At 40.0% G+C, this 27,056-nt stretch overlaps 1 protein-coding gene across 5 annotated transcripts; it reads right to left on the bottom strand.

Annotated features, from left to right (window-relative positions):
• Positions 1–522: 522 nt before the first annotated feature.
• On the bottom strand, positions 523–26,876 carry LOC109982924 (serine/threonine-protein phosphatase 2A 56 kDa regulatory subunit gamma isoform). Of its 5 annotated transcripts, none has more exons than XM_020632393.3 (16): positions 26,789–26,876; positions 26,151–26,207; positions 21,672–21,837; positions 11,293–11,492; positions 7,289–7,399; positions 7,099–7,191; positions 6,846–6,976; positions 6,684–6,743; positions 6,391–6,499; positions 6,249–6,302; positions 5,631–5,801; positions 5,411–5,538; positions 5,197–5,298; positions 4,899–4,971; positions 3,995–4,111; positions 523–3,175 (listed from the first exon to the last, which is right to left on the bottom strand). In XM_020632393.3, exons 1-16 carry the CDS (start codon positions 26,813–26,815, stop codon positions 3,041–3,043), a joined length of 1,734 nt encoding a protein of 577 aa, XP_020488049.1. In that variant the 5' UTR covers positions 26,816–26,876; the 3' UTR covers positions 523–3,040. The 5 variants fall into 5 exon arrangements, 4 of the variants coding, with proteins under 4 accessions (XP_020488049.1, XP_020488050.1, XP_065819748.1 ...); XM_020632394.3 differs by having other exon boundaries at positions 21,672–21,834; XM_065963676.1 differs by having other exon boundaries at positions 21,672–21,834; positions 26,187–26,207; positions 26,789–26,830.
• Positions 26,877–27,056: the final 180 nt, after the last annotated feature.

Raw genomic sequence — 27,056 nt, 5'->3', positions numbered from 1 at the left:
TATGTTTGTAATGTAGATTAACTGCAGTGTGGCATGTTGGAGGGAAAGAGGGTGTGTGTATGCATATGGACAGCATGGACGCAAAGCAAAAGATAACTCTACAATGAGTCATGTTGTAATGCTGTTAATAAATATGTATTTAACAAAGTGTATGAATTAAACTGTAGACTGGAGTCTGTGACTCAGTGACAGCTGCCCTAACAGAACGACTCGCCCCGCAATTTTTAAGTGGCAGTTACACATTGCCTTTTTTTGGCCGGAGGGGGAACAACATTATTGGTAAGAAAGCTTCAATTTTTGTTTGTGTCCCAACCACCTTTACAAACAAAGAAACACAATAGACTTTTCCAGTGTGTGTCAAATGATCACCTGTCGTCCTCAGCCTCCTCTCTTCTGATGTAGAAACTGATGCTAACCTCACAACGCAGAAAACAGCAGCCTCATGTCCTTCAGAGAGACATTTGTTGTGTTCACCAGGAGTGCTGCAGGGGGGGAGGGCACAAATGACAACTCACCGAACAGTTTTCTTAGGATGAAAATATAAAACTCACATGTTCTCTTTATTTGCTGTATATAGATAGATGTACACCACTGGATATTTGGATAAAAGCACACATAAAAAGCTCATGTATGTAGAAACTTAACACGTCTGAAGATGGAAAACAAAATAACGGAGAAGAGGCCAGATTACAAATAGATTAATAAAAATAAAAAAAACTATCCAAATTCTAGTTGGTTTCTAAACGGAGACTGTCCCATGTATTGAAGTCTGTGCCACATACCAAGTGTGTCTCCAGTAGCTAATATCCTCTGTATTCTGTACACAGAGTATTTGGTACAAAATATGAAATCTACCATTCAATAATAGTTATAACATAACATTAAAGTACTTTATATGTACAATAGATGAAGCCTTTTAGTATGAGCTGATACTAAAATGCTTCTTGTTTTTTTTTTTTTTTTACAAAGAAAACAAAGCTTATGTAAGATGAAGAGAGCTCCAACGAAGCCAATATTAAAGCCATTTCAAGAAGAACAACAGTCACCAATGGGACACTCCTGTGTGACAAGTAACACACTCAGGATGCAGAATCATTCTCTTTCTTTTCATCAAAAACCAGGGTAAGGAGGGGATGAGGGTTTTTGTGAAATCCTTCGGTGAATGTTGCTCTTCAAGACAAACGTGGCGAAAACGTAACATCGTGACAGCAGTAGTATTATTATTTACAATTTGCACATTCAGTTGAAACACTGATGAGAGCTTCTACAGGCAAAGGAAGAATAAAATCACAACAACAACAAAAAAGAAATCGCAAGCATCCAGAAGCAGATCAAACAGATGTCCACAGAACAAGCCCTACGGGAGGGGGGGGGGAGGAGGAGTAGGATTTCACTGAACCACTTGGCTTCACAGCCAGAGTGCAGGTCATGGCAGAGGTGGTCGAACTATGTCACAAATATAAAGGGGAATGGGGCAGTGGAGGGGGGGGGGGGGGGGGCACAGAATGGGGAAAGTCACAATGGGAGGTGATTTCCTCTCCTGTGGAGGCTAGCTCTTATCGACAGGCACCCAAAGGAGGTGACCCCGCCGCACACAACAACAGACAGCATCAAGGATTTCAATTCTTTTACAAGGTGTTTTTCTGTTTTTTTTTTTGTTGTTTTTTTAAATTGCGTTTCTATTTTCTTTCAAGTTTTTTCAGGAAGTGCTTCATTGCTGAAGGGGTTTAGGGCGACCACTCTGCTTTTCTTCTTTTGAGCATTACCCAGACGTGTTTCTTGAAACAAATGTTCCTTTTTTTTTTTTTATTAATGATCTGGCATTTTAGCTCATGCTGCTACTCGATTCTCAGTTGAGCAATTTTCCCCTTAGACTATAAAAGGCACTGTGAAAAAGCAAGGCTCATGTTTGACCTCTTCAAACCAAACACACCTCATGTAATAAGCAGTCAAATCCCCCAACAAGTGTTTTATAAATAAAAGGGTCTTGCTTGCTTGAGAAGAAAAGAAAGCGATCAATTCCAGCAGTTTCTGCCCCGTTTGTCTGGCCCGTGTAACAGCGTGGACCCATCCAGGTGACTAATCTACACTTGAAATAACAAACCATGGAACCATTCAAGCTGCCGACACTCACTGCTACCTGTTTGAACTTATTGCCTACACAAGAAACATGTTTTGTTTTTCAGAAAAGGGACTGAACTAATGACAGATGTTGGCATTCAGCTAGACTTTTAAATAGGAATAAAAATCAACCAGCACTCCTTGATGAACACTTTTAATCCAGAAGACCGCCCTGTTCTGATTCACAGAATGATCAATAAATCTTCACAGCTAATGGACAAATTAGCTGTGAAATAAAGACAATTTCAAACAGAAATGTTTTATGGATAGGAGGGGTGTCTGAGCTAAGAATAGCTTCAAATATAGCATGTAGGGGAAAAATATAAACACCTGTCCTGTTCCAATGTCATGAGAAAATAGCTGATTTGTAATATATAGAAAAAAACTGATATTTTCTATATAGATATTTTTTTAAATACAGGTTAAACCAAAGATGTCCTCAGTGAAGGGAGTTTATATTATACAAACAAGCACATGACATTTATAAAGAAGAGGCAAGAGGAGAAGACCGCTCCCACACACACTCACACACAAATAACAGAACACCTGAGAGAAATGACCAGAAGGAGGCAGCATAGCACCGCCGAAAAAACACAACAAGTTAAGAGGATAGGAAATAAAGAGAAACGAGGGAGAAAAAGAGAGATGACAAGACTACAGTATCTTGGGTGAAGTTCAGAGCCTGGTGCATGTGGCGGTCTTGACCATCCAGCACCTTTTGTCCTGATGTAGCCCAGCAGGCTAAGCTGTGTAACTGTAGACATTTTCTGTGTCATGTGGAGCTGGGGCAGTTCAGTTCTGGGTTTGTGCTGGTCTGGACTGAGATACCAGAGATGTGTTGTTGTGCTGGCCTCTGTGGGCCTGTGGTTCTTCTGTGGATGCTGTTGCTGCTGGTTTAGGGTGGATCTCGGCTGGCCTCCTAGTGGCCATCATGCGTTGTCAACATCTCCTCAGCCCTCCTGTGCAACTCCAGTGCTGTGACAGTGCAGATGTCCCTGGGGAGTTCTGATTTCCTCCGCACCAACGGGCGTTCTCTTCGCTGATCTTTTTGAATCTGAACATGTGGAGACAAGTGTACATGATAAACTAAATTTAGTATGATAAGATAAATGCCAACATAAGCAAGCATTATAATACTTTCCTATGATTGAAAAGAGCGTGACTTGCAAAGGCGGCAGAATAATTTGAAGGCAAATAACTTTTCTCAACAGTTCAGTTACTTTTGAAATCATACTTCCAAAAGAAATGCTTTATGAGACAGAGTGAAGCAAACAGTGAGATGGCCTTGAATGTTAAAGTTCAGGCTTGATACAAATTTAATTAATTTTTTTTTAATCACAAGTTTCACTTAGAGATGATCTAACTCATCAGAAATAGAAGGTGTGTAAGTCGGCCTATTTCAGATTGTGTTCAGTATTAGAAGAAGCTTTATTGGCCAGGTATGCATGCACACATTACTTCTGGTTTTCACACACAGTTCAGCTATTTGCAAGTAAAATGAACAGGCTCGAAGTGAGAAAACCTGCACATAAAAAAACAGCAAGTTTTGACAAGAGAATTAAGTTGTGCAATTAGGCAGGCTTTGAATCTTTTATCCACCAGACCTGTATGTCTTTTAATGTTTTATGTAATCATTTCTATAATGATTAATTTCATGTAATGCCACTGCTGGCCAAGTTCACAATGTTTTGATCAGGTTTGATAGTTATAGATCGACTGAAAAGACCTCCTTATTAGTGTTAGCCAGAAAAGACATGCAAGTAGAAAATTATAGGCGTGTTACTCAAAACTTACAGTAAACAACAGTGGACAAATGCACATCCACAAATCCTTGCCTTACACATCAAGGCTACTCTGATTCTTCATTCCTGACCTGTGTGGCTTCTTCTTCTACGGTTTTCTTGAGGAGGTTGACATCATCAAGCAGCGGCCCATCTGTCTCCATATCTATTGGACCGTCTGGACCCATAGAGTCGATGTATATCAGAAACTGTGCAGAGAGAGGAGAAGAGGAGGCATTACATCACTGAGATAAACAAGACGACACGCCCATTTTAAATACAAAACCAATGTAGTTCAGTGCCTCGCTCGTCAATGTTGCTTCTCCGTAGCGACAAATCACAATCGAGGGGGAGGGGGGCTTCTGATATCAGCTTTGTCAAAAACAATGGCAGAGGAGACGCTAGTCTGACTCAACCTTCTCAAGGGTGCAATGTCCAGGTCTACAGTCATTTCTTGACATTGTTGAGCCATATGTGCCATACTCTGACATCTAGAGTTTATAATGGTTACTGCTGTCCAAATTCAAAAACACTGAAGAGAGTTGTCTCCTCTCCACTCGGGATCTCTTACATGTTACACCTTTTAGCACACAGAGCTATCTAATACACACCTCACGGTCATTACTGGGGGAAATAGAGGTTAAGTTTTGTAACCTAGCAACAATAGGCGTTGGTGAGAAGCCCTCTGAAACTGAGGTTGTGAGTGATGCCAGCGTAAAAAGCAGCAGTAACGGACACAGGCCCTACATCTAAAACCAACTCTAAAATTTATATTGATTTACATTCCGATACATTTTGAGGAACTTAAAGCCACTTTGCTCTTATTCCAGCATCTACATTCATGAAGATTCTTCAGCTCTACCTTTGTTGGCTATAAAGGTGTATGTTGCAAACTCTGAGTGAAATTGTACAGAGGCCATTTTGGAATACATCATCTGCCCATAAAATATGTGTATGCAGAATTTACACATTATGAAGTGACAGCTCTTTTCTCACCTGTGGGTTTGATTTTGCAAGGTTCTCAATCTTCAGCCACGCTTCCTCTCTCTCTTTCCATTTGGCCTTCTCTCTGAGACAACAAACAACCCACAGCGATTCATTAGAGAAGGCATCATGGAGGGGTAAATACAATAAAATACACTGATGTCACAAATCACAAGTTTATGGTTGAGTTTACTTTCTGTCCTGCTATCCAACTTAGCCATGTTTTCCCACTGTAATAATGTCTAAATATTTTCTTTGTATCCTGTAATAGACCAGAAAAGCCGTGTGTGACGTCTCACTGGTGACTTACTTGCTCTTCTCGGCTCTGAATTGTTGGGTGCAGTCATCAAACAGCTTCTGGTTCATCTCCATAAAGAGTTTGAGAGCGTTGTAGATCAAACCATGGATCGTCCTACAGACAGAGATTACAGGGTCACTGAAATGTACCTATATGGTTTAAAACCTCCCACTATGAGGCAGATAGCAGAGATAGACGATGAGGGATTGCCTGAGTGCTAACTCACTTGTTCCAGTGGGTCTTGGAGTTGCGGTAGAGGGAGGGGAACATGATGGGCAGGATCTTGGCGGCATTGTCGCTGATCAGGCTCATGATGTACTCGTTGTTCCAGTAGTACAGGGCCCGTTCTGCCACCTAATGTCACAAAACCGTGTTCACAACAAGGTCACATGCATAACAGAAACATACTAAACAATATTATACATGGACTGGGATTAAAGTCAGACCTGAAAGTGCGGGCTGGACACACACTTGGCCAGCTGCCTGAAGAGAGGCTCCATGACTTTGACAAACTCTGTGGGTTCGATGACGTCCAGGATCTCCTCCAGCTCATTGAGGAACATCACCTCTTTTGGACTGTGGGTCTTTGGCCAATACTTTAACAAAGCCATCACGGTCTGCAGAAAAAAATTCAGGATACTTAATAAAGAGAAGCAGGATGTGTGGAAAGCTGATCTGCCTAACTAATAATCTGTCGCTGAAGTACAACAGGAGGAGGCATTTGAAAAGATCCATATAAAGCCAAATGGTTTACATCCTATTTTCCCTTTCCAATTGGATCTTTCTTTTCTTAATAACTACGATATGTGATTCCCTGCTCTTTCCTCAAACTTCAAAATTATACAAACACGTTATCTCAAAGACCTTATTCTTAAATTATAAAAGTGTACTGGGGGAATCTAATTTGAAATGAGACCAGGAAGAAAATGTCAGAAACTAGGGTTTTGCAGACAGAGTTGTTGGGTTCATAGAGTCAGTTAACTAATCTGGAGCAGACAGGATGTTGGAGGATAATTCCATAAACAACTTTAACAACATAACATCATTAATACATTCTGTCTTACCGGTTCTGTGAGGGTGCTATCCTTTTCTAAGAACTGAACCACACAGTAGGCCAACTGCAGAGAGAAAAACAACCTGATGTTACCACTTCTAAGAAAACCGCTGTTCTGTGCTCAAGTGACTGAAGCCTGACGAAGTCGTTACCTGTGGGTGATATACACTGAGAGACTTGACTTTGTGTAGAGGCAGTAGAACTTTGAGAAGGAATATCTTGTGCTCTTCTTTTAGTGGTAATGCAAATCCATTGATTATGCTGCAAGAGGAAACATGGTAGTCATTGTGAGAAAAAGTCATACTGCGTGGAGCCTGAAATAAACATGATTGTAAACATTTAGGTTGTTCAGTTAAACGCATAATTGGAAGTAAACCAACCATGTATTCTGTGAACCACAAATGTCAGAAAAGCTTGATTCCTGCGCTGTTCTAAAACATCTTACCTGCCTAATATTTCCAGTAATTCTGCTATTCCATTATGATGTTCAGTCTCATAAATGAAGCTGAAAAATAAAGACAAAGTGATGCATCATGGTGGTACATTGAACAAAAATTACTCCATTACTTACAAACACCACACAAGAGTAGCCAACGTAATCACTCACCTATAAAATATGTTATTTATCTGTTTCCTAATGTACGCTCGAAGGCCCAGGAACTTTCCATAGATGCGATGTAGAGTGGTCTTTAAAAAATCTCTTTCCCTTGGGTCTTCACTGTCAAACAGATCTAAGAGCTGTGAATAAAAAAAAAAAAAAGAGGTTCCTGAGACGCCATGGAGCGACTTCAACAAACGACCAAACATAAACATCTATTCAAAGAGAATCAAGCGACCCATTGTTTTCAACGTGGCCTCACCTGCATTACAAACTTCTGGTCGATATACTTTTTGGCTATGTTTGGCTGAAAGTCCGGAGACTCTAAGAACCGTAGGAAGAATTCATAGACGAGCTGTGAACAGAGGAGCAGAGGTTAAATGTCTTGAGCACAACAGAAGGAGTTCTTTTCGTTCTTGCTGGTTTATAGAATCTGTGTGTGAGCGGTGTACCTGTAGATGAGGCCATGCAGCCTCTAGCGTGGGCTCGTCCTCCTCTGGGTCAAACTCTGCACCCGTGGGGTTTGATGATGGCGGCAACGTCCTGAACATATTCACTAGAAACTGGGAACAAGTAAGAGAGAAAAATGTAGGTCAGCTCAAGAGTACACTGGAAAAGAGTCATCATTTAAGCTACTGAAACACATTTCAATTTAGAGATGCAACAAATGAATCCATAAGATGTAAGTTATCTACAGCAAAATATTTCAATAAACAATTCATCAGTTAAAGCTGTTTTCTTGGAGAAAACAAACATTTCCATGCTGCAATTGTTGGCCTCTACCATCCATTCAAGGTGCAGTTTTTATCAATTCAATTTGTGTTTCCACATTAACCAGGGTGAGTATGGGGCAGCTGGGGCTCAGGAGGCAGACTAGGTCTGCATCAGCATCGCTCTCAGGCTCTTCCAGTCCAAAACTGATAATGTTTAATCGTTATTATCCTTCTACAGCACAGTCAAAAGTGCATCAATGTGACTGAATGGGTTCATGCTGACGTAGTGAAAAGCACTTTAAGTGGTTGGAAGACTACATAAGTGTAGTACTATGATTAAAATAAATCATGAAATACAATAACACTTCAGTCGACGTTTGGATCACATATTTTTTAACAAATATGCTGACATGTTGCTGCAGAGTTTATACAAGACATCTGAAGAAGTCATGACTCTAAGAAGCTGAATGCACATGCTGGAAGCAGAGGATATTGGATCATTTTTTAAAGTGACACAGGAAGCTCGGTAAGTAGAACAACTGTGAGTAACAGTAAACACTCTGTACTGACCGGCCTTTTTAACTGCAACAACAAGGTGAAAAACAACTGCTTTCTCCACACTCTCGTAAATATTAACTCTTGTTCTTCAGTTTGTCACTGGACAACCAACGGGTAAACGTTTGCTTGTTAATCAGTTCTGACAGCTCCAACAGTAAACATGATGAATGAGCTCAGAAATATATCAGCCACAGTATTTGAATAGCAAGCTCTGTAACAGAGTTTAAGTTTACGGATACAGACTGCAGCAGGCTGTTACATTACTGAGGATTCATTTATGATTGTTGTCACCCCTAACCACCAGCTGATACCTGAATGACACGCTTAAATGAAACGGAGAAAAGTAGAATGATCTCACACGAGACGCAGGAGGATTTCAATCAGTTTGTTGTTGTTTTTTCTACAACGGTAGTTAAGGCAGAGAGCGTGTTGTTAAAGTGCACGACGAAACACTAAAACAAGGTTGTTCACAATCTTAAACAATATTACTCAAACAAACAAGAAGAAGTTGTTAGGGAGTTTAAAAAAAAAAGAGGAAAACCAGTTTTTTTGCTACATCTTTGACACGCCTCAAAATAACCTGGGATATGCTGTCTGTCTTACTCTACAGATCACACTATCAATACAGGGTAAAACAAACTCTGGCTCTATGGGACGTAGCCCTACTGCCTTTTTATGCTTCTGAGAAAGAAACATTCTTTTCACATAACTTGACCTAATAATGATTTCAAGTACGCCACTAATTTCCCAAAGGTCTTCCACAATCTAAGTCAATGGAAACAATTTGTCAACCTGAGTAAAAATTCAATTTACTCATCTTCCTAATCAATGCTACCTGGGAAATGTTTCATTTTAAAAGTTTGAACTTATTAGTGGCTGACTATACCCTTCCCTTTTGCTTGTCTGAGTCTTTTCACTGCCAATATCATTCCACAAACTGGAAATCAACTCATCTTCCTTCTTCAGCTAGAAACTCCCACCAGAGAGCAAAAAGTCACTCTTTCACCATCATGTTTATGTTCTTGGCAGAAACCTGTTCTTACTTCCCACCAGACAATAAGACTTGTAGCACAACCATCCAAAACACTGTCCTAAAGCTTTAACGCTAAGGCACCAAACGAGGGCTTATGGGAGAAAATGATAAGTACAGTCTTAACATAAGAATACACTCTTTATGCTCTAAAGGAGTTTGTTGTGTCCATCTTCGTACTTTGATGATGAAAGCATCAGTGGACTTCAAAGCGTCTTTGTCTTTAAGGGGGTCGGGGAAAGGAGCTGCAAGGAATAGGAGTATATTTTCATGCTGATTTAGCAGCTCTGTTGCATTTTCTGCTGTACTGATCAAATAAAGGCAGGATGAGGAGAATGGGAGTACATTTGCACCTTGATCATCTGCAGTTTACCATGTGGCATTGAGGCAGGCCTTTGATTCACATCAAAGCTTTTTAATTTGGCTCGGGAAAGCAAACCTGGCAACGCTCAACACATGCTGTACAGGCAGATCACAACAAACGGTGTAAATACAAAAGTGAATCAACATTAAATACATGACCTCTCGGATCACTTAATAAGCAATGCTTCGCCATGATTCTAAAGATAAAAGTGAAGCTAGCTTTGGTTGACACAGATCGTTGGGTTCAAACTGAGGTCAGTGGTGTTTGTTACGTAACTTGGGAGTGAATTGAAACACTAAATGTGTACTTACAGTATTATTTGCAGAAGAAAACACAGAACATTCTCTTCCCATGGTACAAAAATAAAGCCCACATGAAAAATAAATGATCTCTCTTCTTAACAAACAGCAGATCCTTACATAGAGGTTAATGGATAATAAAAAAAAAAAGAATAACTATATTCTACCGAGTCAGATGGTTCTCCGGGGTCACAAGCATTAAGTTACACACAATGGAGGCTTACACACTAGAATGCCTAACACAACAGTCGGACGCGACAACTTAGGGCGCGGTCACACAGGCCATCTGTACCGTGCCGTACTCAAGCACGATTGAGACTGCGCTATTCCCACACTGGCCGGCGCAGACCACGGTCACACTACACAGGACTATCCATGCTTAAGCACGATAACCTCTTGTACATAACGTCGTAATACAGCACATGCACGCTTTATGTTATTATGCAGCGTGCTCAGTTTACAAACAGGCGGAGAGAGAGAGAGAGAGAGAGAGAGAGAGAGAGAGAGAGAGAGAGAGAGAGAGAGAGACGCAGTCGAGTCCGCGTCTGCACGTCAAAGAACTACACAGAGAACATGACAGCTACTTTGTGGCTAATATTGTGTCATTTTAGTCAAATACAGACATGAAACTCTGGATTTCTCCATAATGAAGGTTGTCAACTAGACTTTAGGGTTGAAGCGTGCTTGGGCACAGTACGGATGGGCCAGTGTGACCGCGCCTTTAGGAACATCTTAGGGCTTACTTAAGTGACCCTCCATGAAGCTAAACAACAGAAATTGGTGCTACACTTACCTAATGTTAGATATGTTTGAAGTAGCTTAGCATGATTATGGGATTCATGTTGCTAATGAATTATATGTTATATGAAACAAGAACAAGTTATATGAAAGAACAGGACTTGTTAAATCATCATAATGATTTTAAATCCTTATTTTTTTACACTGTTGAGCGTCAAAGTGTTACATAAAGAACATGCTGCACTGAAATACGACATTCAATATAATACAAATTGCACAAGTCAAATAAGAAGTCAAAAAAGTCAACATGTGGTTCCTTTTTAGATGACTAAAGCTGGAAGAACTGGATTGAAAAGTGACCAGAAAAGCACATTTGGGAGAATCAGGCTCAACCACTGAGGAATATTAACTTTAAAATTCAAATCGTTCAAATAAAATTGAGACAAGAAATTACAATGATTTACTTTTGAAACTCACTTTTTCAAACTACTTTGAAAATTGTACCACTTACATGTATTGTGACTTGTATTTGCTAACTGCAGAATAAAGCCTGTGACACAGAAGAGGTCACCATGTGAAGGACAGAAACATGTCCACATGAACAAACTAATTGCCTGATATAAACCGACTCAAGTCGTTAGCGCGGTTGTATTAAGTCATAACCAATAACCGTCAATACTTCGATTATTAGACTTTTTGTTTTGCATGTCAATGAAAAATCAAAGTGTGTGATGCACTCTTTCTAAATACTGACCACGTGAACCACTTCTGGGTAAATGGGTTCTGTGATGACATTCCTGTTGTGGGTGATGTACTCCACCATCTCGCTCAGTGCTGCCCGTTTCACCTCCTTCCATTTCAGATCACTCAGTGGGTCCGAAACGAAATCGAAGAGGACGCAGCACTGCCGCAACTTCTGGATGAACAGCTTCTCCTGCTCTGCCGGGGGAACATCTACAAGACAAGAAAGGGAGGTTAGAATCAACATCAGCATGATCCTTGTTTTGGGGGGAAATTTCAACATATGATAAAAAACTAAGTATATCCCACAATCACTGCCATGGACAAGCGAGGGCTGCTCCATTACAAAAATCCTAATCACAATATGTTTTGTTTGATATTGAGATTACGATTTTCATACATGGTTACTCATTCATTTTGCAACATCTGGATCACATGCATTTATCAAACTTAATATAATGGTAGGGGAAACACTGACTCTGAACTCTGAACAAATTATAATAAAAAAATAAAGCTTAACTATGGTAACTTTGGAAACAGAATTTCCTCTTGCGGGGATCAATAAAAGTAATTCTTCTTCTTCTTGTTCTTAAAGAAGTGGTGATGAACTGTTTATCGCCAAAATGTAACAACAAACACATCAGCCAGACATAAACAAAAACTTCAAATCAAAAAAGAGCTCAACATGAAACTCGACATCGATCGACACGCCTGATGCTGTGGCACGGTGGCACCTGACGCTGTCTATTCTTGAAGATTCAAAAGTAGTTAAGAGAACACAATTCAACTCGGCCTCAAGTACTATTGATTTGTTTAAAGATGATTCGTTTGTTGCCATAGTAATTCTTGCAACAAAATAAAAATCATTGTCATTTATTTTTCTACTGCCTCTCCTGGCTTGCATTCAGTGACTATGAGAACCAAATCGTCAACATTATTCAGGTCAGGTACAGCTGTAATTTGCTACTTCAGAGTTCATGTAGTGACATGAAGGCACTTCATTTAAAGACTTCATGAATCAATAATTCAACCTCACACTGACAGCATCACCACCGCATCAATGATGCAGAGTTTCTAAATCTGCCTCTGGGATTACTGAGCCACACCTGCATGTGTATAATCATTAACCTGCAATTTAAAAATCATTACACGTTTTTGTAGAGACCTCACACTCACTGTCAGAGCCAGCCTTCATTCTGTGCCTGTGTGTTGAGCATTATCACCAAAACAGCAGCTGCTTCCAATTAATCAATGATTAGCTCTAATTATGCACAACACTCATACTCAGCATAATATGAAATTAATTAAAGCTAACAAACAAACATGATTTGAAATAAAATGAGAGGAATATAAATAAGATTGAGACAAGACGTCATGTTGTACATTTTAAAATATATCCAGCCTTTAAACAACCCTCTCACTTCTCTGTGACTGTGCCAGAAGCTGAGAGCTCAGGAGCTAAATACAGAATCAGCCAGGAGTTCTGTTCTGCACTTTGGCACCGTTACAAGTCTGTTCCCAAAGGACCCAAAGGGCTTTCCCAACTTGTACACAGAAAATATGTCAAACACATAAGATGCTCAAGGCCAAGTATTTCTTTATAAACAAGATAAAGAGCTATTCTGAGACTACATGAAACAGTTGCAGGCATTAGGGGGAAAAAAATATTATGTGTACTACTGGCTGCATAGTTCTGGGTCAGGTGTTTGTAATGTATGGGCTTTTGAAAAGACAAGATGGCACTACAAATGGCAATTTATATACTTCTTAAAAATCATGTAACCTGAGTTGTTCAGATTCTCAAGATATAACCAGCCTATAGTAAAAGCATTCATTTGCTCGTCACAGCCTGTGATTTATGAGTCACTTAACTTTGCATTAACAATCTACAGGTATACAGCACATCACCATGGTAACCACAGGCACAGACAGGACTTTGGACCAGGGGGATGACCACTGCTAATCAGAGATGAATGCAGGGGGCTGTGGTTGTTACACTGCGATCATCTGCTGCTGATTAGCTAATCCAATAGGCTGTGGCCAAGAGACGTGTCAGCCACACAGACCATTTCAACGTGGATTATGCCAACTGGAGAGTTCCCAACACCAACCAGTCAACACTTTTGTGTTGAAACTATTTTGTGTTATGTTAAAAAAAATAAAGCAAGATGAACGCCAAAACAAATAGGACTAAATAAAGAAAAGGTTATGAAGTTAAAGGATGTAGCATGATGACATTATGGAACACCATGTTGCAATAAATAGATACAATAATGCTGCTCTTTACCCTTTTAGGTGCATTTAGATATAGCAGTGTTTCCCACACATTGACTATACTTGTGCATGCCACCCATGTATACAGCCGCCCAGTTACACTTGCCACCCATATTTTAATTTTTATTTTTTGTTAATCTGCATTTGATCGCCAACTAAGACCAATAAACTAATGGGCGATCGGCACTTGCTTTATACCCATCGAATGTAGCGTCTTCTCTGCAGGCAGGATGAGGCAAAATATGGCAGACACAATTTCTATGCCGGTGTATTTTGCATCCACCATTTAAGTTCCTCTTCAGACACTTTAGAGACAAACAATGTCAGTGCTCACTGCTCATATTTATGCAGGCTAACAAAAATGGGTCTCCACTGAACAATTTGGACACATAAAATGTAATAAGTACAACATCCAGATACTTCCTCATCACAGATCTGCCCCCAGAAATAAGTGTTATATCATTTAAATACTGTTCCATGAAGTGCACGCAATTCTCAGCAGGCATGCGCTCCTCGGCATAACACTGGTATCGATACCGGTTAACCGCCTACTAGAAGTGTGCAAGAAAGATGCTGTGCAAGGAATCCTTGATCTGTATAAATTCATTTTGTTTTGAAAATTGCCTTGACAGTATGTGGAGTCATCGGTACAAACATTGTAGTTGATAGAAGTAAAAATGTAATTACTGTGCACTCATGGAAGTCCACTTCAAGAGATAGAGAATAGACGTATGCACACTCCCACACAGGCTAGAGCCTGAGCCAAGGACTGATAGAACCAACAAGGACTTTCCCTACACCTCCACGTTTCTGAGTCACAGCAGCTCTGCAGATTACAATGTGTAACATGAACTGCAGCTACCTGTGTGCTACCTGAAAATGGCACTTTCTTTTGCTTTAGCCTACATACGGCTCCAACAAGATATACTTTATTACATGGCCATGAAGAAAAAGCGGTCCGAAAATATCTTAATAGCCTGGGTTTCCTGAGGTGGTGGGTGAGGCATCGTACAGTTTGTCCTTTGACTGTGTGCCTTTAGGGCTTGCTTGTACAGTTACTGCAGAACGGAGAGTCAAGACAACTGATACCAGAACATTTTATGTCTATATTCAGACATATTGAAAAACATTGATCTGTATTTAGCTTTACGATAAGTATAATTCTTCACTCCATCTTTACAAGTTAATAGCCACACACAGAATCTAAAGGATTGCCTCAAAGGACAAACAGCTAGCAGTGTGCTTCACCCATGAGCTTTGGCTAAGACTTCCCTGGAGAAACCTAATGGGATGTGTTTTGTTTCAACACTGATCTGACTTCCTTTGAAACAACAATGAAATTGCTGCCACATGCAAAAATGACACTTTTAGGGTAAACTTGCTACAACCTTCGGTGACTGATCATTGCTAATATTTCCTTCCCTTTTATTTACCGAGACAGGGCCTACAAAAAGGGTATAGTATGTTTTTTTTGTTTTGACGTTAACGGGCAAAGGCAAGGCGTTACATCTAAAGTGCCACAAAATGTCCATATAGTTTTAACCACACCATCAGCACCTTGCTGCAATGAGCTGTACAAGCTCCAGTTACAAAACAACACTAGGGTTTCTGAACAGACCTAAAATATTAAGGGACATGCTGTGAAACTGCAGACTTCACACACAGGCCTCTCTGCATGGATGGGCATATAACCTTTACTCATCTGAAGGCTCCTGTGTGCACACAGGGAAACAGTCCAGTGCCGGTTATTTTTATTTGATATGTGATTAAGAAAGTGGTGCTGGTTTCAAAAAGTTTGTTCATATTCTGTTTTCATGCAGACATATACCATCTGAGAAAGGACAAGTGACTGTGTGCTATCATGCTACAACACAAGACCAAAATCTCACCAGAAATAGCACTTGTGTGCAATAATAACATTTAAGTACATGTGCACTGCCACATCTGTTTCTATACAAGGTAATACATGAACAAATATTACCCTTTGATTTATAACACTAAAATACTCTTCAGAGGCACACTAACTTTCATCTAGACTCAGTTTGTGTTCCCGTGTTGAGCATGGGAAGTTGCAGGTTGCAGCTTATCGCTTGTGTGGTTAGAGGATAACTAACCAGCAGCAACATGCAGAACGTTTCAACTTGCACGAGTGTCAGCTGACCCCACACCCATACACAATACAATACAGATGCACAAACTGACAACAAGCTTTGACCTCACTACCAGTGACATCAGCAGTCTTGATGGGGGGATGGGAGGCTGAAAAGTAGCACTCCTTCTCACTCTCTGGCCCTCCCTTTCTGACTGAAGCTAGGCTATGCGACGTCTTGGCGAAACCCTTCCTTGTTGACATACAAACACAAACCCCCACTTCCTCTTCCAAAAATACTCCTCCCACCAACACAAAGAAGTAGAACGCTCTCAATGTCTTGCAGCAACTTTAAAAGAAAGTCCCTTGACATAATTATTTTCTTCTGCAAAATCTGAAGTAGCAGCTTTAGTTGCTAAGTGACAACAACATTCTTGCCCATCTCCCCTTGAAACACATAAACATAGCAAAGCAGAGGAGGCAAATTTCCTGCTCTCACCTCTAAAATGCATGAGGGCCACAGGCTGGAAAGGCCCATTACAGCTCGGTGCATCCAGAACCATCCCGCTGGTAGCTCTAGTACATGCCAACATCAGAGAGCGAAGGCAGGAGACAGGGGAGGAGAGGGCAGCCCAGGCTACGGCAAGCAGACAGCCTCCATTTTAGCATGAACACTCGGAGCAGAAAATGAAGCTCCCCTGCTGCTGGAGGGAACCAGCTAGTTAGTGATGTCATAGCTCAGTGCAGCAGCTCGGTTGGCCGGCTGCAATCACATGGGCCGGGCTGTCGCAATAAATAAACATGAGGGAAGGGATTGGCTGGTGGGCAGGGGGAGGGACTGTTGATGTGATTGGAGCGAGAGCAGCCACATCTGTCAAGTCAGATAAAACATTTTATCAATTAAATGTCACACATAAACCATGAACCTGAAGCATACACAGTACAGGGCATGATTTTGCTAAATAACTGCAGGATTCATTCAACACAAACACTAGACATAAACTATAAACTATGGACAACTAAGTCACAGTTGTCTAAAACTGTTAGTCAGCTAACAGCCTCTTCTTTGTGTGTGCTATCTTTGTGTATGAGCTCTTTCATGACAGATGGCTCTCCAGGACCACAGCCTGAGCCCAGGTGTATATGACAGAGAAACAGGAAGGCAGGAAGTCTCAATGTGAGCAACACAGGATGTAGTGAGCAGCACTGTGTAGCTGTGCAGGAAAAGAGCAAATCTACAGTGAGGCAGACAGTTAAACGCACTAAAGTCACAGTTACAAATGAATTCAATAAGCCTTCAAATAAAGCAAACAGAGTAACTCGTTCTGATTATGGATTGTTGGCATACATACATATTTACAAAGGAACAATGATAACACCAAGCACCTTTTGAATCACTAAGACCATGAAAAAAAAACATGCCAATGCAATGTGTTCTTCCGTTAAACACGTTCAAATGTGTCATATGCCTGTGTTATTCTGCACTATTACACATTAGATAAGAGGCCTTTCTTTAATAACCACACATAGGAAGGTCATTATGCAACAATCATTACCGTCTTAACTCTTTTTGATTAATATGCAAAGACTAAAAAGTTCAACTTTATTACACACAGATAGTGTAATTCACAGAGGTGGGCACAGTTCATCAAAAATTTTACTCATTTAAATCCGTTAACTTCGATATCAGTTTAATCGTTAGTTCCATTCATTTTGAACTGCAAAGGCAGTGCGTTTAAAGTCATAGTATGCTATTCTGAGTATGATACAGGAGCTCACTTGTCATACTCAACCACCCAACAATGAATTGCTGCTCTTCAGACAATCAGAATAGCGGGCTCACCAGCCAGCCAACAAGCTGCACACAAATACAGGACTTGTACTTTGATACATTTCATATGAATGAAAGTACATCGTTGTTCAATTCCATATAAGGCCTGACAATTGTCAGCAATGAGCACAATGATCTAGTCAGAAATCCAAATTAAGAGTTGAGCAGAACTGCAGTATGAAGTCTGGTCGATCCATACATATGCAACAGTGGGGCTTTTTATTGGCTAGGTCCAGTCTGAGCAAATAAAGGGCTCTTTATCACTCTGTTCTCTGGTCATGGGGAACTCTCCCATCAGTAGATCTGTTGTTCTGACCAGGACAACACTTAACACACCCACTGGTTACAAATGCTCCCTCAACCTTTCTTTGGCAAATGTGTTCATGAGCCTTGAGTTTTTTGCTGTGTCTGTTCCTGCTCGTGCAGAAAGAGTGAACCTGCTGGACAACATGACTCTCGTCGTGGAAGAGATGGAGAGTGCGCCTGCTAGTTTTCATCACAGCTGTCTTTAAATCCATATCATTGACAGCAGCCAGGCAGCCTAAAATACACAGCTGAGCGGTTTATGTCTTGGTCTGCTGATCTTCAATGTCACTGTTCTCCATAATAAGCACTTACTGCTAAAATGGGTTTGGGGAACTCCCAATGATAATAAGAAAGCCCAATCAGTACCCTTAAACTACTCATTATCTGATATCTCTTACAGAAATAGACTGTGATTTAGTTAAGTAATAGAAGCTGATTTGTATCAGACTTAGAAATCCTATATGGGGAAGTCTCACATTTACCTTCAAGGCTAAGTTTACCAAAGTTTTTTCAATGAGAAAAAACAACTTTAGACTTTATCATTTAATCGGATTGAGTGCTTAAGCCAGAGGAACAGGTTGGCGGGGACTAGCTCACAGCCTCTAAAGAGTGTTGGGACAGGCTGATTTTCTAAATTAAACTGCTTAATGCAGTGTTTCACTTGCTTTTTAAAAAAATCCAGGACTGTTATTTTAAGAGGAGGTAACCTCTGCAGATAAAACAGAAACCACAGCAGCTCAGCCCTAGACTCTGCCGATGTGTTTCCTGATGTCTCCTGTGTCTGTGTTCCACTTAAGAAAAGGTTTGGAGAAACACTGATTTTGATGTTTAACTGCTTTAATAAGTATGTTTACGTGAAATAATCACCAGAGGTGTCGCTTTAGAGAAGTGGTAGACCTCTGCAATTATCTCCTGGTAAAAATCTTGTGAATCATTAACATTGAATCCTGACTTTAAGGGGGCAGCCTTACAGCTTTGTATTACTTTCCTACAAATATTGAACATTTCAGGCCAAGTAGCTCAGACTCTTGGCTGAAAGTATGCTGGGAATAATGTTTAGGAGAAAGCCAATAAAAAAAATGTTGTTTATTTATAATGAAACCCTATGACCACAAGTCTGTATGCTGAGGTCAGCAATTTCAAATTGAAGGCTGTACCAACCACTCATTACACTGTTATGTTAAATTTGACTAATCAGACAATATAATAAAGTGTGAAAAACGATCCAGCGTGGGCACAAACCAAGGTTGTTCATTAAAGTAACTCTTATGAGAGTTGTGTTAACAATTGATAAAAAAGATATCGACAGCTTCAACAGCCTGATCACACCTTTGGAGCTACGTCTTTGTTTCTGTGCTTGTGCAAGATGTTTGTGACAAGGGGAATCGTTCTCATGTGGTGTGGCAGTCTCTTCCTCTGACATTTGCGAAGGTGGCAGAGGAAACCCTTCCCTGAAACCTGCCTTGCCCTTTGGCATCCTGCTTAAATATCAGGCAAGCCACTTAAATAAATATCTGTATGTTTCAGTGTCACTTTAAACTACTCCCGCTGTCAGACATTTTCTAACCAGACTGTTCGAAAAACATACAAGAAATGTTCAAAGAGGCACCATTGCAAGTTTAACTCAGTTTATATTTTGCTTAGACTCTGTCTTATATGCTAAGTAAACACAACAGTACACTTAGTGTCTGAGCAAACAATAAAAGAGAGACAGTCTGTAGAAATGGATTCAATGTAGGGTGTGCTTTATATTCCTTAAACCATTTTTTTTTTTCATATCTTTCTCCACGGTGTAGAAACAGGTCAAAGCTAAAGAGGACTGCAGGAAATATGTCATAATCCTGTCACATATCATCCTGTTACAAGCCAGAGACTCATCCTCCTACGTGCTAAAGAGCTCTGAACCTTTCAAATTACAGACAACCTGCCATCCAAAAATAATATTTAAAAAACAAATCATTGTCGTACCCTGATAAAACATTACAAAATTTCTTAAAGTCCAAGTGTCGACAACTAGAAGAATACCTTTATGAACTTAGATGCACTATATAATTCCTTATTCTGCAAATCCCCTTTACAGTATTCATTGTATTATTTTATTATTCAGTTCACATGGCTTAAATATTAGATGTGTATATTTCATTACTGTCCTGACTGTCTTTGGACTTTGAAGTCTTCAGTTGAAGTAGTAACAGTGATAGAAATATTTGGTACTCTTACCACCAGATGGTGACAAACCCTATGAAATAGAAGCTTTGTGCATGATAGCGCCTGCTCTAAAGTAGAACACATATAGAGGCAACAACTGTTGTTCTGTGCTTTTTGGCACGAGTGATGTGAAATATGACCACAACAATGAGCACCCTTGGTTTTGGGGCCTGTCTGTGGGAAAGGCTTGCATTTGCTCAGGCTTTTCAATCACACTTCAACTTTGTGGCTTTGCAGGGCCAGCTCTTGGACATGTGTTCCATCAAGAGGTGGTTAAGGTGCATGGAGGAAAAAAACAGGCCAAGCTAATGGACTTGAGCTTGTATGGTAGTCTAGTCTTCTGCACTTTCTACAGTGCAGGTAACACCTACCCATTCACACACTGGTGGTAGAGGCTGCTTTGTAAAGTGTGCATAAGTATTAACTAAACACATTAATACGTCACCAAAGCAGCAGCAGGAGCAACTTGTGACACATCAATACTTTTTGATAATAGAAAATGAAATAATTTTAAAGCCTTAAGAAGACACATAAGTCTTTCATAAGAAAAAATGGCTTTCTCAAGTAGTATCTTATCCCACTCACACACAAAAGAGCCGCTTCCCTCTTTAAATGATCATTTCCAAATTACATACAGCAACTCAAAACAACTCAGAAACACTGTTAGACCGCCCCTACACGCACTACTTCTCTTTCTCCAATAGAGACACCGAAAATGAATCAAGTCACTACAGCCACATAAGATTGTCGTTGCCTTAGTAGTTACACAAAAAAATCCAAATCGGAAAAAAAATGTCCTTCTTTGTAAGAGGATATATAATTCTCATTTAAACTGCAGGAAGCACCTGCCAAATGATGAATGCATAACTTGCTGCAATAAATCTTTGCGCTTTTTTTCCAAGAGAACACTGAGTTTTATTGTATTTGTCTGACATATTAAATGTATTTATATTCTGTATCAATTTGCACAGGTACACGCAAGTCCATAATGCAGTATACTTGAAGGATTGTAAAGACAACACTGTTTGGTGTATTCATGCATGCATACACAGTCTCATGCATAGATTATAAACCCAGAGGGATATTGGCAGTGTCACCTCTTTTTATTTCCAGCTGGTGCTAAGCTGATGCCAACATTTAAGTAAACATCCGTAAACATCTGCAAATATACAAAACATATGTATCTTCTATACACAGGGGAAGAGAGAAGGACTAAAGTGCCAGTGACAGTGTTGGCAGTGACCAGACATCGCTGGTCACTGGCAACATCCTGAAACACAGGGACCATGGTATTAAAGCTTTATCTCTGGATTACCACTAAATATAGACACTTGGATAAAATCCAGCACAAAGTCCATGCCATGTACGTCCTCTGTTTCCTTGTATTGCGTAATGTCATGCTCAGCTTGGTATTAAAATAAGAGTGATGCAGCAGGGATGGTTCATAGATATTTTAGTGAGTAAATAACTGTGTGCATGCAGGTATGCAGGTCTATGAGGCCTGCACTTATCTGTGTCAAGATTACAGAGATCCCCTTACCACACATACCTTTAGGGGGGCAGTTCTAGTTTTAGCACTAGAGTGATTTTGGAGTGCTGAATTCAGGTTTCAAAACCTTTTTGGATTCATTATTCCTCATTTTGTAATTGGATGACAGATTGTAGTCACTGTACCAGTAAATACCTTTAAAAGCAGGCAGTTTCTGCAGCTCCCTGTTGTTGCTCAAGCTGAAGCGAGAGGAACTCTGCCTCTTGTCCTTTTTGACAGGTGTCTGGGAACCTGGCTGCTTCCCCTTTAGCAGCTGAGTGGTGGGAGGAACACTGTTGCTAGTCTTCCTGTTAGAGCTCTGCTGAGGCAAGAAAAAAACACATTAGTGACATTGAGGTAAAGCAAGCATATGTGGTGCACAGAGTACACAGAGTACAAAGTAACCTCTTTGGAAGTCTGACAAAAGTGTGTGCCTGTAGTAGCCATTAGCAAAGTGTCTTCCACTATATAACTAAGGCCATAAAACACATCATCACACCTAAGTACAGCAACAGTGTATACATTAATAATGTAAACAACATTTTAGGGCTCTTTTATCCACAATTACCCCACCCAGCTGAGTGTCACAAGACTCAAAAAACCAAGAAGACATCTGTAGGGCTGGACGGATATAATCCTGACGTTGGCCCTAATCATGGTTATTCTCTTTTAAAAAAAAAAAAGAATGAGAAAAAAGGCAAATAAAAGCTAATTGAAACTAAACTAAAACCAGCATTAAACATTAATAACAACTTCACTGATATTCAAAACAAAAAGTCAATACAAAAACAAAATCCCAAACTATCATGACCTTGGCTCTAATGGATGTGACAGGTTCCTCATAGCTGGTCCCACCTGTCTGTTGGAGTCTATTCATCAACACACCCCCGATGAACATGTCACACAGCTTACTTCTTCAGATACAGCTGTGGCGCTGTGTGCGTCTGAGTCACTTGGGAGTTATACGTTCATTTAAGACCCAGTGAAAGCTGGCCACAGTCTGCAGCACTGCAAGAGAGGAGCTTAGGAGCCAGTCCTCTAGCAAGCTGTCTAAAGAGAGAAATAAGCTGAGCCGACCTCTGTAATGAACTAGATTACATTATTGTGTAATCAAGTGAAAGGAATTAACTATTCTTCTTGTAAATTTGTTATGCCAGAGTAGGAACATCTGTCAGGGCCGCTATGATTTTCTAGTAAAATGCTTTTAATGTAGCTTACTACTTTGCTTGTTAGCGAGGCAGCAAGTGAAACCCATGTATATAATACACATTCTCTTTAGCTCCAAACACTAAACAAGGATATGGGACAAAAGGAAGGGCGGGGAGTACAACAGCTTGCAGTCATGCGTTCTCACTTTAACACAAGCTCGGTGCAATGGCACATCTGCTACATGTCTGTTAACACACAGCAGCAGTCATGCTTGCTGCCATTGCTTGCCATCATCCAGCAAGAGACTGACACCTTATTTTTTGCAGAACAGAAACACATTTGGAAAGTCTTCATGTATCCAACTACTTATAAATCATGTGGTTCAAACAAACCATGATCTTGGACGATACATTAAAGATGATTTACTTTCAGCTTTAAGATTAACAACCATGCATTTTTTACACATTTGACAGCGCATTACAGCCACTGAAACAAACGGATGGTTAACAGCCAGGCATTAAAACATCAATATTAAATTTCTACGAAAATAACCACCTGTCATGTCAGCTGTAAAATACATCTGACTTCCCCTGATAAAGAAAGACTCCAGTTCTCTGAAGAATAAGAGTGTTAAATTATTTCATAGGTTTGATCATGTTACTATATGGTGATGGCAAAGTTTATGGTAATAAACTTAACTTTAATTTACTGCTTGTTAAATATAACAGAAGCATTTATCTTGGAATAGAGGAAAAGCATGAGAACAGTTTTTGAAACCATGCTATACACCTCAGTGATACCTTTACATTGTTAAAAAAAACGGTACATGACCTTGCAGTGCAATAATGTTATGTAATGACTCATGCCGGCCAGATGCCTTTGCCGCTATTACATGACCAAAACAACGTGTATCGCCTGAGCCACACTGCACTGGCTTATCATTTTGGTGTGTGTGTTTGAGCTGCAACATTACAGATTTCCCTCTTGCTTTAGTGACTGGGCAAAAATGTACTGAGAAAATTATACGTGCATAGTAATTTTAATTCCATGAATATTACACTTTTTTACAATGATTTTAAATCACAGACCAATTCAACCTGAATAGATAGAGCAGAAGCTCAGCTAGCTGCTGACATACTGTCAATGGGGACTCTAGACACTGTGAGCTGCAGCAGGTCATTGAGGCAGCTGATCTGCCCTGAGAATAACAGTTTGGGAAGTGGAACGATAACTTATTTGGCCTTTTCAAGTCTGACCATATCCAGGTGTTAGTAAATGGTTATACTCCGAGACCATTTTAGCATTGTTCCAGAAAAGAGTGTCAGTAAAGAGAGTGGAACGGTAGTTACCAGGTTAGTCCATTGGCACTGCAAAAGCACCACAACATTTCTCCACAATAGTATGTCTATCAGGCCTCTGAGATTTAAGTGTTTGAAGATTGATAAAATTGTCAAGAAAGCAATATATGTTGCAGCTTGCAAATTTTAGCTATTCAGTGTCAGTTGCTTTGTGTTCTTTTCACCACAAGGTCTCTTAAACCACAGTCTACTTGCTATTTTCTTCCTCTTCAGCAGCTCTGCACACTGTTGTGCACTGGTGCCACTGAGCTCTATAGTCTTGAAGCATGAGACAAAAACTTGTAGCAGGATATATTTACCATCTGTGACATCTCTAAAAACCAACCACAAGTAGTGCAGTTTATCATTTAAACAGGTTGTGGCTGGCAAACAACATCAATGTCAAATAAGATACACAAACAACACACTTTAACGTATTATAAGTATTTTCAATAAGTGTAACATTTTCTATATAAATTCGATTTATGGACTCTAGGCAGGCAGGGAATTATATGACGGACTACAACTATCATGCACTGCACATTAGCCATGTGCCATTGCTTGATGTCACACACACAAAAGCGGATCTGTCTGCACCAGTGTGATGAGGTTAAATCATTCGTAGCACAGACCCATTTTTTAAGGCAATCTTCTTACACATGTTAATATTTGTATTTGTTTATTTAACAGGGACACGTGCCATGAACATTGCTTCATATGTGAAATACAAAGTAGATGCCATGCAAAAAGGTTTCTAGCTGTGGCTAATTAGCAACCCCTGTCCCTGGCTAGGTAATTGTTTAATGTGGAGCTGAAAAAAAAATACATCCCTGGGGATTGATAAAGTAAATATTCTACCTGAATTACAGGACAACAGTAAAGTACTGCAGAGTGCACTCAGTTCTCAAAAGCTGGCATTTTTAAAATAGGGATATATTTTATAAACCATGCTGTTTTACTTTGTTTTGTGAAATTTTAGAAGAAGCACTAGAAACATTTACAAAAGTAAATTTCTATGGGATGAAGGCTTTTCATTTTCACAAGCAGAGTATGACAAGTAAGCAGTACAAATGGTGAAGAAACTGGTGAACTCTACATACAAAATGTCATCTACAGGAATTTAGCACCAGGTTATCAACAAACAGCCGCTTGAGTCACAAGAAGGACAACTATGAGTCAGGTGCAACCCAATCCTGTCACTAAACAGCCCTCCAACAGAATCAGGAGAGGAAACTAACCAAAGGTCCACAGCAAAATGATTTTGTCTACGATGTTCTGCTTTAAAGAAGGTCAGTCCCAATTTCACTAATGACAGCCTTGCACCACACTGGCCTCTAAACCAAGGAAGTACATCATACGCCTAAACCTGCAATTCCTTTCCAAAATACACTGAATCAGGTATACTAACACATATATATATATATATATAACAAGGTCTAACCCTGCCCATCATCTAGGCGGTAAAACTATTTTAGTCAAGCTTGATAACCTTTTAAATCACTACATTTTGAAATAGCAGCAATCAAAAGACCAGTTTGTAAAACTAATTTCTTTGAGTTGACGCTATACTAATAAAAATTGATTGATTGATTGATTGATGATTTGTGCGTATTTTCAAAGAATCATGAGGTCTAAATCAAGCAAGGTTTTTCTCCCTTACTCCATAAGATAATTTCTGCCCACCATATTGGAGCCTGAAGGTGTATTACTTCCTTTCTTTGTCTCAAACACTGGACAACAGACAAGTCCACACAGGGATCACTTTATAACTTAGTGAAATCCTTACAGTATCGGAGATGAACAAATTGCAAGTACACTGTATCTTAAAAAGTCACCACAGTTCTGTTAACACAATTCTGACTGATTGTGCATTTTTTTTTACTCTATTGTTTGGAATATGTTTTACATCATATTTACAAATGTATTTCAGCTATCACAGCCACTACCTACTCACATCTGACCATTGTTATGCACATATCTCATCTAGAATCATTGCAATTGACACTGGAGCTTTTACAGTAGTTTGCACTAACAATGCAGTTCACTGTCACACACAAAGATGATGTAATGTCAGTGGCATTTGTGTAAGATATAGTCCAAAAGTCTCCCATGAAGTTTTTTTTTATATAAGTGTCCAGAGTAAGCCTACCTCATGCTCATTCTCCTGTCCTCCACTCTTACTCACTTTGCCAGATTTAGGGGACTCCTGAAATGAAACACAAGGATTAAGTACTTTTATTCAAACAGACATAAACAGATGGGAGGGCTGACAACATACGTAAGCAGTCCATCAATGAATGCTGCCATGCAAAAAAAAAAAAAAAAATCCAAAGCTAAATATAGCAAACCTGCCCACCCAGTCTCACACTCCTGTTTGAATACAGTGCTCAGTCTGATGTTAGCTAGCGGACATTACTTCACACGACCCCCGGCTTTCAGCTTAAATAACAGGCAAAGTGCGAACATTTACTATTAAAAGCACACACATGTTGTCAGAGAAAAAAACATGCATCCAGAGATTACTGACCTAGCATAATTCTGGACAAGGGCGCTTTATTTTAATAAGGCAGCAAAACGTAATAAGTGCTAACATGTTGGCAGCAGGATAGCGACTAGCTAATGATGACTGCTGCTACCCGTTAACAGTCGATGTGATGGGACATCGCCACTGACTGCTATGTCTTCTTAACAAGTCGGTTTATTCATAAAACCGCAACAACAAAAAAATCTACCAAATAAAAACTTCATGTCCAGCCGCCATAGCCTACTGGCAACTCTTCAACTCACCTTTTCCTTCTTTGATTTATTCGGCATTGTAGAACCGTAGCCGCCCTTGCTCCCCTCTCGGATACTCCACAACCAAAAACCTTGACAACTCTCAGGGCACTACGCAAAGATCGTCTTCGCCCTGTGATTGGCTGTTGTAGCTCAGCTGACTTCAACGTCGTAGGGCGGTGGAGATGGAGCCCCCTACTGGCGAAAGGTGTCGTCTTCACTGTATGTTACTGTCAAGATCATTTAATTCCTAAAACTTTTTTTTTCTCTGATTTAGTTG

The sequence above is a fragment of the Labrus bergylta genome, chromosome 15, assembly GCF_963930695.1.
Source record: "Labrus bergylta chromosome 15, fLabBer1.1, whole genome shotgun sequence".
Taxonomy (NCBI): domain Eukaryota; kingdom Metazoa; phylum Chordata; class Actinopteri; order Labriformes; family Labridae; genus Labrus; species Labrus bergylta.
Note: the sequence above shows the minus strand (reverse complement) of the source record. Positions and strands in the feature narration are given on the sequence as shown.

Coding starts and splice junctions, on each gene's coding strand:
- LOC109982924 (XM_020632393.3), bottom strand. CDS start 26,815: ATGCCGAATAAATCAAAGAAGGAAAAG. Junction 26,208..26,788: donor ATAAATCAAAGAAGGAAAAG/GTGAGTTGAAGA, acceptor GTTTCATTTCAG/GAGTCCCCTAAATCTGGCAA. Junction 6,500..6,683: donor TTACTGGAAATATTAGGCAG/GTAAGATGTTTT, acceptor TTCCTCTTGCAG/CATAATCAATGGATTTGCAT.